We start from the raw sequence: 12,770 nt of genomic DNA, 5'->3' as shown, positions 1-12,770 counted from the left end.
ACCTGTGGGGTCCTAATAATCATCATTCACAATGTAGGAGATGACAAGGTGAAATTTCTAAGATGACATTTTGTCACTTGGGGTAGTCACTTAAGCTGACAAAAGCTATACATGCTGCTCTGCAGCTTCTTTACTCTAATTGGGCAAATTTTACTATCATGCTATTATTCTGTGCAGCAGAACTGGTGACAAACAAAGAGGCTTTTGTGATCTCAGGCGAATATTTTTCCATGAGTGCAAGAAAATATCTTGTTTGCCAAAAAAGAATGAAAATTGTCCCTGTATTTTGTGACTGGACAGAAGCCCAAGGCCCATGTCTGCCTGGAAAAAGTGTAATCTGTATTTTTAGTTCCTGCTTCCTTATCTTGGGATCTTGCAGAAAGGGCCACAAGTCAGGAAAACTATAATTGCATTTGGGTTTTATTTCTGTTATGTGTTGAAATAACTTTCCTTGGGATATGGTGGAGGAGAAAGAGCGGTAAACTTCCATTCCCTCACTTTTCGCAATTTCAGCAGTCTGCTGTAATTTAGCCTTATTTTCTACTATGCACCAGCACATAATAATTTCTTTTTAAGTATAACAACACAAAACTTGATTGTGTTAGCGCATGCTTCAGTGTAGTTATTGGGAAACTTAACCCAATTTAGAAATATTTGAACTTCAGGAGAAAACTTATCAATGGCTACATGAGCAGTGGTAAAGGAAGTGGTTTTATAATTTGTTAATGTAGTGTGAAATCCTGAAACAACTCATCTTGCCAAAACCAGAAGCATCTTACGTATTACCAATTAGAAGCTTCAGGCATGAGTGTATTTAGTAATGAATATTTGTTAACATGGAATAAAAATACACTGGAGAGTAATGCCGAGTGTGTGTGGAGTGAAAATATATACAGCTAATACACATAGTATCATTTCACGGAAGTGTTGAGCTGTTACCACCCCCCTCCCGTATTGTATTATAATAATTATTGTTTTTCTGCATGACAGAAATAGGAAAGTGCTATTATTAATGCCCTCCATGCCTTGGACAAAGACTGCCTTAATTTTCATCCACTGAATGAGATGCTTATATTCGTTGTTTTGGACACACTAAAACTGGAAAACTGAAGGTAAATATTTCTCTCAGTCCCTGGCACATATAAGTCTCCAGAGTTCAAATTGAACGGCAGTGGTTTAATCTGCATTATGTAAGGCACCAAAAATTCTAAGTCAGAGGACCAAAAATATTATGGTGGTATCTCTTTGGCTGAAGAGTTAACATCTGTTTTCCCAGCCTTTCACTCTTACCCTTCACTCCATCTATGTACAATTCATAGAATCATGAAATAGTTTGGGTTGGAAGGGACCTTTAAAGGTCCTCTAGTGTAACCCTCTGCTGCAATGAGCAGGGACATCTTCAACTAGAACTGGTTGTTCAGAGCCCTGTCCAACCTGACTTTGAATGTTTCCATGTGGGCATTTACCATGTTTCTGGGCAATCTGTTCCAGTGTTTTACTGCCCTCACTGGAAACATTTCTTCCTTGTATCTAGTCTGAACCTATCCTCTTTTAGTTTAAAACCATTACCCCTTGCAGCAAGTTCTACTAAACTGACTTCAGTGAGATCTCACACCTTGTTTCCAGGTACCCTGCTGTTAATTCTGCCTTCCTGAACTTTTGGATCAAGTCATCCTCCTTTTTGTCATATTAAGGCTACTTTCCACAGGAAGAATGCTCATTTCCATCCTCTGCAGCTACATGGGGCTTACCTAGCCCTAGCTGAACAGAGTGCCCATCATACCTCCAACCCACCCAAGCTATCATTGCTGCTCCCAAGGGCATGACTTTTCCTACGCCATCAGTGCAGAGCTCCAATGCTCTGTGATCCTCATCAAGCCCATCAGCTGTTTCTTGATGTGATTAGACCAACAGCTACAGATCACACCCATGCTCTATGATCTGCCATACCTAAATCCTGTTCCACAGACTCCCAGCCAGCCCAGTAACACTGCTCTCTGCTCTTTCTCATCAGTCCTGTCTGTACCTCACTCCTATTTGTAACCCCTCCTAGATCTGCCTACCGTATCTTTGCCTCTCTTTCTTCTTATCACTCTCTAAGGTAGATTGAAAGCCTTAGCAGGCTTATCTCTTTGTCCTAGGCTGGCATCCTTTCATTCTTTTCCAGGAGTGCAGAGGTGCTGGAGCTCCCTGAGCAGCTGTTTTTCCTCCCAACTTGATCCCATGTCCTGGCCTTCTTGGTGAAAAGCCACAATAAGCTGCTGAAACCTGAAAGGCCAAATGCTATCTTCATGGGATAAGCTCTAACCTCTGCTGAAAATCCGTGTTATTTGTAATAAATTTTTGAGTTGGTAAATGCCACTTACTGTGAAAGAAGTGCATCAACAATGTTCAAACTTCTTATTGGTAAATTAAAACCCCAGTATGTGGTTAATGGCATGAATGGAATGTGAAAAACTGCCTAAAGCAGGGCACAAACAAATTTAAGCTCATTAAGAAGCTACAAGAAACTTTTAATTCTGAGCTTGGAATAATTTTCATAATCACAGATAAACTATGGATCATCAATGAAGGCTGATAATGAGGACATATAAGGTAGCATATAATGAGGTGGCATAAGACTTCAAAATGCATGATTAAGAAATGAAATCATTATGAAGGAGTCTGCATCTAGTAGCTTACATTCTTGCAGAAAATTCTTCAAGGAGATGACAGGACTTAAAAAAGTGCTCTTAAATGGGACTGACACAATATACTAATTATATGGCAGTGCATAATATCTTTATTTAGAACAATAAAGTATATGTATATAATGTAAATTCCAAATTTGAACTGGTATAAAAAAGGATCTGGGAAAACATCTATCTTTAAGAGGACACATATATACATACACATCACATTTTATAAACTTCGTTGATTACCTTCAGTGAGATTGTAACTATGTAAGATTGTACTGACATTTACACTGAAATAAAATATTTTGCCCACAATACAATCAGCAAATATCTGCATCGCTATCACTAAAGAGTCTGAAATTTCTGCGTTCCATCAATTTGATAATAGCAACATGCCACCATTACTGTATCTGTATTAAAATGACAGTTGAATCAGATTCCTGAATTGAAGAATGCTGGATAATTCTTAAATGTAAATTTTAATCAGAATATCTGTATTCTATATATACCGTTAGCTTTTCAATTTATATTAGGTGTACTGGACAGTTTCAGCATATTACAACGAGAGAGCAACAGAGAAATAGCTGGTGAAGATCAGAATCTAAAAAATGTGCAGGTTGCGCACATACTCCACAGTATAGTATATTTTATAAGCTTAATTATAAGATGACCTTGTGATGAAATAAGTACCATTAATTTATTCAAGTAAACACACATCTAAAGTAGCACACTGAGTTACTCAGCATATCACCAGCTTTTTATTCTCACAAGGTCACTATTAATTGCATGCAAAATTCAACTACTCCAAGGAAACCTAAAAATATTAGTTTCTCACAAACCCATAGATACCTTTAAACCAAATTAGTTTGACTTTTGTATAAAGTATACACCACTTGCTTTTCCCCAGTTTTAAGAGAAAGGGAGTTAATTTTCTAACTGTGTTAATGCATGGACTCTGTTTACCCAAAAAGAAGACTGAAAAACTGATTACTCTTCAGAAGTTAAATAGCTTACTACTGCATAATGAAGAAAATAAAGGACTATTCCTGCTATACCTGCTCCCACTGAACAGCAACATACTGTATTTCCATTGATTTCAAAGATGTCTCACAGGTCAATAGTCTTTCAAAACATCACTGTGCAAAGTTAGGGCCTCCTCAGTGGGTAGACAAATTGGGCTATCATGTTTCCGAATGCAATGCCATCCACTGTATCCACAAATGTCTAGAATTGTCCTTCTGCTTTGCAAGATGATTGGGAATACCCAATGTTTTGTTGAGCTCTCTCAAAAAGATGTGCAGAGAACAGGAAAACCGTAGGCTCCAGTAACTACTCCATGTGTCATACTACTTTGGTGCACATATACAATATGAAGTTGTAAAGTTTATACATGTTCTAATGTAGCCTTAAATTTGCCTTGCTTCGCAGAACAGATTAAAGTATCTGACATTATTTGAAAGTCACTTAGCTACTATCTTAAGATGTTAATGCTTGGAAGGTGAACATTTTGCAGCAGTCTATCTGGTTTTAATGTATGTTTAAATTTACAATCAATAATTTCTACCGTATTGAACAGGAGCTAAAAGCATAATGTATTTTGAATATCAAAGTATAATTTGGAGAATACCAATGTGCAACTTTATTATGTATTTGAGTTTCTGGAAAAAAAATGTGCTTAGGAAAACCAACATTCTTATGAAAAAGAATATAAATAAATACAATGTTTTTGTTTAACTGAATCAAAGAAAAATACTGTAAAGCTTCAAATGCATAAGCTTGCTTTGAGAACATACTGTATAGCAACATAAAGATAATTGCCTCCATCCATTGTGGATTCTTTTCCGCTATGTCAAAACAATACGCAGTTATTCTCTACATTACCAATAAGGTGCAATTTTCCCATAAATTAAGTCATGATGGCATTTCTTTCAGGGTAACTCTTAAATAAGTTTAAAACATGAAGTCTGAGGGTCTTGTGAGTAAAGAACTACACAATGTTAAATGAGACTCAGCTGTAGATGGAGAATTCTGTTTGATTTTTGCAGAGCTAAAATTTGAAATGCACTTGCTTTTTAGAAGTGATGATAAACCCTGATTATTTTCTTATTAAGTGGTGAGTGCTCCAGCAACTTCTGAATAAAAATGAAGGCCTAATTCTCATGCTAAGCTTTTTTTGATTGAGTCTAAGTTCCTTCCATGATGCAACCTGTAAAGCTCTCTTAATATTAATAGAACTATGTTAATTTGTACCAGCTGAGCAGGACTTGAGGACCCTTTTCTGAAGGGCCTCCGTATAAATAAAAAATAGTTCCACATGATCAAATCCTTGTCAGTGAATTCATGAGAATTTTTGACATTGATCTCAGTAGGGTCAAAATTCCACGCAGAGTGGCTACATACATACATACATACATACATATACGTAAGCTCTGTCATCAAACATAGTGAGATTTTGAGTTGTTTTTTTTGGGGGAAGTACGAAAGATGAATCAGTTTTACCAATAATACATACACACATGCATGCACACACACAAATATATTATATGCATGTCATATTCTTTTTATGCATGGTTCTCAGAAAATTCAGCAGATGATTAAAATTTTCACAAAGAATCTTAACAAAAGTAACTTTATGCTTAAAGAGGACTCCAACTTTATGTGAAATATTAAAATGATAGTGGGTTTTTTAAGTTTTCAAGTTACTTAAACTAAACCTCTTGCTGACCTTGTCAGTTTGACAACAGACAGCAGTTTATCATTTCAACTCAGCCATCTTTACCTTCTGAAGTACAAACCCCTAATACAGATAAATAATTCATAGCCATTATCTGTAAAGAATCAAGATGAAAAGATGCACAACTACACTTGTAACGTTTAGCATGGCATTTTTTTGATTTACTTGAAAATGCATGTCTGTACATCAGTCTTGTGTAGATTCCATGGATGCTATAACAGCAAAAGATGCAGAAGACAAGTGGGAAATAAAGCCTTTCTTTTCTGTTTTGAGAGAATTAACTTTAAGAGTGGAGAATGACAGGATATTAAAGCTTACTAAACACTTAAAACACAATGCAAACATTAATTACAGCTGATGTAAGTAAAAGCTAAATACACTCAGGATCTTTCAGATTTTCTACGCTATATGTTTAAAGACAAGGTACAAATGGCATGCATCTTCAGCATTTAAAATGCATTTCATAGGTTTGTCTTTATTCTGATGTTTGAACGCAATTCAGACTCTTTCCCTTCCATTGGCATGGCTGGAAATTTCAGCAGTGTTCACATACCCAGCAATTACTCTTAACGCTTTGGAGCTCCATTATGTACATTCACCTCCTGTTTACTTTGTCCTCATCCACTATTTGCTTCTCCTAAACAGAGACCACCAAGGCTGATGAGTTCTTGAGGATTTCTGGGGTGAGCAACTAGCCACCTGGCACCCAACAGACACCACATGTTGCTGTATACATTACTTTTGCCAGGCAAAAACCACTCCTTATAAGTAAAGGCTAGAACATGGTCCATTGCATGACTTTGTTTTCAAGTTTTATACACAACATCGAAGAGTATGTTATCTGTATCCATTTCTGTTTTCTCTCAGTTCAGAAAACTCCATCTGAAGACACCAAGGTAAGGTAGAGGACACAGAAATTAAATTAAGGATGCAAAAGTATTTATGACTTTCAATGGTTACACACAGTTGGAGGCATTTGAAAGATGCTTTTTGTTCAGGACATGTACTTTGTTTGCCAGAGTCAGCTGCAAGTTTCAATGCAATTACAAATCCCCAAATGCCAAACAAGGTAGATGTTCACATAGACACAGTCTTGCTAAGCACACACTCTTCTTGTCAATTCAGTGGTGGTTTCACAGTAACAAACACAAATTGTCCTGATTTCTATAGCATGTCTATGGAGTCATGGGCAGCAACAACAGATGCAGACTCAGTCTGTCACTCCAGAAGGAATACGAATGTGCTTAAAGCTGCTTCATTTATGAAGCGAACATGGAACTGTTACCTGCCTGAAGAGAAAAACAAAAATTATAATTTTGTTGCTTAGTTTCTCTGTCTGCATTGATAAACAGCAGAGCTTTTCACAGACATACAGCATAGACATTTTTTCTTGTAATTTTAGAAATACACAGATTCAACAACTCTTCCATAGATATCCCTTTATTTTGAAGCAATAATTATTGTTATAAGATATACCTTCTTGGTCCAACAGCACACTTGCCTGAAAAAGCTCCTTGGTGTCATCTATGGTGATGAACCAACTCTCATTGTTTTACAGAATTGTGTTTATGCATTTTGGTTATCTGGCAATCTCTGGCAGCAGACTTCCCCTTGAAGTCATCTGGAGAAGCCAATACCAAACCGAATTTACATCTTTGGAAAAATCAGACAACTTGTCCAGTTCAGTGATGACTGCCCTTCTCAGTGAACAGATGTTAGAACAAAACAATTAAGGAGATTGGAAATCTCTGGAGTTGTAACTACCTTGATCACAACAAACACTCTGAAATACATTTGAGAGTGATCGCTACAGGATGACCTGCAAAACTTGGATTGCCTGTTGTACTCTTACGCTGCTCTTTCTGCTCATGTTAAATGAAGCATTCAGCACTGCCTAAATCTTCCAGGCCCTTGCCAGTGATGGATGGATGAAGTACAGCACAACTCCTGTGGTAAGAAGCCTCTTGCCAGAAACATGCACCATTCTGCAGAGGACCAGCTGGGACTGAGAAAGCTCACTTGCCTTTGCTGCTAACTCTTATACACTAAAGCAAGAATGATGTATCTGATAGGGATACAGAGTCTGTACACTGTGCTGAGTAAACAACAATTAACAGATGCTCAGCTTTACTTGGTCTGTTCTCCTGCACTCACCTGCTAGTTTAATGATTTTGGTTTTTAGATTACGCTGCTTTTAAGCAGCTGTAGAACAACAGCAGAAGACTTCTCTGTATCAGCTTTCACACCAAGAAGGAGAAGCAGGAGCTGTCCTTCACATGAGAATTCTGGCATATTTCATTTTGTAACATTTTCAGGTTAAAAGTCAAATGCCTAAATTAATGATATAAGATCAATTGCATTTGCTGCTAAGGATCTTAAGCATAAACAAAGCCTACTGATAACAAGTTGTTGTTTTGGTGTGGTTTTTTTTCCCCCAAATGGACTTTGAATTACTTTATATTTCAGCAGTCAAAAGTTATTAAGCCTATGGTAAGACTCTCAACCATAACAACTTACCAGTACACAAAACAGTAACAGTGTTGAGGGAGAAAAACCAACAGCTACACTTGTAGATGTTCCTTTTCTTTTTGCTGCAACACACTGAAAGAAAAAAGGTACTTTCATACAGTGCTGGTGTTTCAAGAAAACAAAATGGAAGGGTTTATCAATAAGTTACAATAAAAAGGAAACCAAAGTTTAGCATGAGGATGAAGTACAGGATGTTATTAGCAGCAACTAATATCCTTGATGAATACGTAGTCTTCCATTCTAAGTACTGCACATGAAGCAAATTTGTTTTAAGAATGTATTATTCTAGAAAGTTTAAACACAGAAGATTTCCACTCCTATGACCAAAATGCTAGATCAGAACCTTGTCTATTTCTGCCTTCAACAGTGGACAGCACCGGGCATTTCACACAGCCTGAGAAGCCTACAGGATGTGTCCTTCTGCCATCTGCATCAGATCTGTCCCTTAATCCCTCATAGTTAAAATTTTACCAAACACCCTGAAATACAAGGTTAAGTAATGCTCTCAAAATGCTTTAGCGTGAACTATTCTAACTTAAAATATCCCTAAGTCCTTTTTGAATTTCACTCACTTCTTTGCCCAAGTCATGTCCAAGCAACTTTGGATGTCTTCAAGCGTTACTCCTAAGGTATATTTGATTGACTGAGTTACACAGGATTTTTTTCTCATTAAAAATCAGGTAATGCAGTTTTTAAGTACAAATAGAGTCATAAATCATTTCAGTATGATCTTGGGAAGTTATCAGGTTTTGAATGAGTTCTCATTAACATAAAAAAAAAAACCCTGGAAAACATAGATGCTTATATACGCATACCTTGGGGCAAGTAAAAAAAGTGAGATAATACAAAAAATGTTCCTGTGAAAAATGTTTAGAAGGCTATAGGAGCACAGCCAGGAAGATGTTGTTTTCTAGTTAGTTACATAACATGAACCTTTACACCACACACCAAATAACACAATTTTCTTTTGTTGCTTCCTATATAGGTCTCAGCCTTCCTTTCTCACAGTGGGAGTAAGGACAGATAAAGTAAAGGTAATGTCCCTTTAGTAACATTTTGTATGCAGAAATCTCCTCTATATCAATTTTTATGTTTAAACTAAAAGCTCCTTTAAAGGACACATCCTCAGCACACATTTTGCTTCTACAAGACCTTGTGTTTGATGTTTTGTGTGTTTGTCTTAGAGCTGGAGAGAAACCTTCAGAAAGTTTATCTTTGTGATAAACTTACATTTGTATATATGAATATAAAGTGAAACAACATACCTTATCTCATTTTCCTCTTGACAGTCATGACACTGTGTAACTTCACCACTTTCTGGTCTGGATTTGGGATGTGTTTTCTAGGAGGAAGATGCATGAAATATAAATGTTCTAAAGCTTTCCTTATAACTCCCTAAAAAAATATTGTGCTTCAGTTTGCTTCAAATTTTCAATATCAATCATCTTGCAAAATGTAGGCCAAACCTTGTCCTGTAATCTACATCTGCTGCTGGTATAATTTTACCATCAAAGCCTTTGTATTGTAAGCAAGGGCACAAGGGGAAAAAGCAGAAGAATCCTCTTCTCAAGATGCAATAGGAGAACTGCGAAATTGGGGAAATCCTGTGGTTTTAGTTTCCAGTTGGACAGCTATCATGCTGATTAGACAGGATTTGCACTTTGGTGGTGGTATTCAAGAATCTGACAACACAGATTTCCATTTGCACGTCACAGAGTTTAGTGAAAATCACAAGAGATGTCTCTGGCTTTCAAACCAGAATAGTTCTGTTCTTCCTGCCTGACCATAGCTATGAAATGTAGTATCACTATGTAAGCAATTAAATGAAATATTTCTTACCTTCCAGTATATGGCTCCCAAAATAAACCCCATAAGAAGAGACAGCAATGATGTCAGTGCTATGCTGATTCCTTGCAGGCTGGAGCTGCTAATGAAGCCAAGTGCCTCCTCTGTAATTACATTAGGAAAGACATATTTATAGCAGAAAATCTTCAGGGCAACATTATTAGCAAGAGCACTTTTATTCACCACCTATATAAGATCTTAAATAGCAGAACAGATACTTCAAGGTGCTATGTACACGAAGTGCACTTCATACAAAGTCTCACAGGAAATTTTTGACCACAAAGACACTTCTCCCATTTTGAAACAGCAGTGTTGAATAGTTCCAGCACTAATTCTCTTCCTCGGCTTTTTGTCTGGGGTTTTTTGTTTGGTTGGTTGTTTTTTTTCCCTCTCTTTCACGCACTTCAAAGTTTTGGGTTTTTAAAGGTTTTACTCTGTAACACAAAGCAATTCTTTGGAAGAGCACATATCTTTGTGCATTTGCTTAAGTTCCATAAGACACTGAGTACAGATAAGACATTCTGCCTTGCTCTAATGGATTACCAACATGAGGGCTCTAGAGAGAGGTTAGTTTAACAAAATAAGCCTGATTTCACTTTTAATGTCTGTCTGGAAAGGTTTTGCTGACTTCAATAAGATCCAAGACCTTGTATCTTGAAATCTAGCTGTGTTATTTTGTTGTAAACATTTATTGATAGCTTTTTACATTTTATACAGAAGAGCTCCAATCCTAGTCTTTTATGTCCACAAGTAATTCCATTCCTGTCACATGCTGAGACTAGAATGTGGCCCTCCAGTTATTTAATCAAGAACAGGGTTCAGAAAGTTCTGCAGAGTCATCCTGGGATCCACCTTCCGAAATGCAAAGTGAACCACAGGAGCCTGCTATTTAAACACTATCAACCCAGTTTTGGTTCATTTCAAGATCTGGTGTCTGCAGCTCAAATGGTGGATGTATTGTCAGATTACAGGAAAAGAAACTGTAAGCACTGGAAAAAATGTAGGTGATTAGATACAGATGAAAATGGACTGAAAGCACTAGAAATTTGTGTGACTCATGCAAACAGCAAATGTCTAAGCACATACAGTATGAGATACTGGGTCAAGCAATGTGCATTTAGTACATTATTAAACAGCCTCTAAGAAAAAACACTCTAGTGTAGAAAGGAGCATTCTCATAATTAACTAGTAGCTCATCTTCAACTTTCTGAGATTTTCCAGTTGACATTTTCCAAGTTTTTACACAAATGTTCTTTAAAAGTTTTTATCTTTGAAATTCAGCTGTGTTTATAGAGTCACAGTCACAGACAGAGCTAAAAAGTAAGGCAACAGAAAGTCTGTATCTTATGTATTTATATACTACATGTACCTCTGCATACCATACAAAACATACAACCTCTAGGTTCTGACTAAGGAGCTTGAATTTTACTCACAACTGATAGACTTGGCGCACCAAAAGGAAACATGGGTCAAGCAGAACAGATGCCCTTGCCATGAAAGAAATCTCTCTACAGAGAACGGAAAGATGTCTAAGTTCTACGGAGGTGAACATCAGCTGGAGAAGACAGGATATCAATTGGTCTGCCTCTGCCTGATCAGACATTAAGATCAAGAGCAGAAATTAATTGGAGGGGTATATGTTTTCTCCAACTGATTGTCTCAGATTATGCATGGAGGAGGTTAGCCTGCACAACTGACCTTCAAAAAAATCTGGACAACCTCAAATGGGGCACACCGAGCCCGAACAGCTCAAAAAAGGAAAATCCTGACATTACTTTATCTGAACTGTACTCTTAGGCGAAAACTCCCACATTTTTCTTGCTCTCTACTCAAGGAAAATGAAACACTGATTTGCCTAATACCATTAGTCATTCATCCCAGTGACAGGCTGCTCAGTTAGACAATTGAATTATGGTCATGTTTTCTGGATTTTGCCCTGAAAGCTTCAGAAAAAAATGGAAAAGTGAAATAAAAATCAAAGGAAAAATTCTTCAGGTCATACAGAGCATAATTTATTTGATAATGTTACAGAGGAGTGTATAACCTGAAAAATTCTCTGCCTTCTCTGCAACGCTGAGCAGCGTGTCATGGCAAGCGTGATGATTTTTACATAAACGTCTAAAGAAATGCTCTGTATGCAGGGCAGTGACAGTCTAGCACCCTCATTTTTACTATTATTTTTCACAAACTTCAGAGAGTCTTAGACAACAGAAGTGGTCCCTTTACAATGAAGTATCTAAAAGTCAAAAAAATCTGATTTCTGAGAAAATAACTCCAATACAGATGTTTTCCTCAGCAGCTATGGAAAACTGACAGGAATTAATATTTATCTTTCCATGTGGGCACCTGCAACCCAGGTAAAGAGCCTACATACAGCCAAAGTGTTACACCATCCCCAGCTTATCTTTTAAAAATTACAATAGATTTTTTTTCCATAACATGATAATGTATGAATTAATCTGAAAGTTAAGTAACCCACAACTACCTTGAAAAGCAAACAACAACAGATTATTTGATTTCACTTTCAAGTCCCGAAAAAGTCTCTTGAAGGATCTGGAAAGAATGAAATAAGTCATGGTGGGTTTCTTCATGTGCATTTTATTTATAACAACATCTATGACGGAGCAGGTTGGAGAATTTTCAGCCTGGGGAACCTCCCAGTGACCTGTGTCCTAATGAATAAAAGGGAGATAAGGAAAGCAAGCTGGCTGCCAATAGCTTTTTATTAGTTCCATAGGGGATGTTTTCCTCTATTAGAAACTTCAGAGCTTTACACAGAAAGATTCCCATTCCCAGCAGTTGTAAAGGCAAAGTAAGAGAAGGAATAGGAGGAACCAGGTGTATCAGTAACTTTGTAAACTCCTTGGGCAACTCCGGAGGAAACTACTGGCTTTGCAGTTAATATGTTATTCACTTAAAACAGACTCTTATCTAGCAAGGTGCAAAATGGGAATGGAAGCAGGCCAGCATCCCTCAGAGATTTCGCT

General features: G+C 37.1%; 1 protein-coding gene across 2 annotated transcripts in view; it reads right to left on the bottom strand.

Annotated features, from left to right (window-relative positions):
• Window positions 1-5,558: 5,558 nt before the first annotated feature.
• KITLG (KIT ligand) overlaps window positions 5,559-12,770 on the bottom strand; it is a 54,306-nt gene continuing 47,094 nt past the window's right edge. For both annotated transcript variants that reach the window (XM_061369347.1, XM_061369348.1), the window contains 4 exons: window positions 9,778-9,887; window positions 9,204-9,280; window positions 7,927-8,010; window positions 5,559-6,698 (listed from right to left, as the gene is read on the bottom strand). In XM_061369347.1, the coding sequence (XP_061225331.1) occupies window positions 7,971-8,010; window positions 9,204-9,280; window positions 9,778-9,887 (227 nt within the window). In that variant the 3' untranslated portion in view covers window positions 5,559-6,698; window positions 7,927-7,970. The remainder of the gene's footprint in view (window positions 6,699-7,926; window positions 8,011-9,203; window positions 9,281-9,777; window positions 9,888-12,770) is intronic.

Source organism: Neopsephotus bourkii, unplaced genomic scaffold (genome assembly GCF_033783945.1).
Source record: "Neopsephotus bourkii isolate Nb327-2 ecotype Australia unplaced genomic scaffold, CSIRO-AGI_Nbou_v1 NB_1493, whole genome shotgun sequence".
Classification (NCBI taxonomy): domain Eukaryota; kingdom Metazoa; phylum Chordata; class Aves; order Psittaciformes; family Psittacidae; genus Neopsephotus; species Neopsephotus bourkii.
Note: the sequence above shows the minus strand (reverse complement) of the source record. Positions and strands in the feature narration are given on the sequence as shown.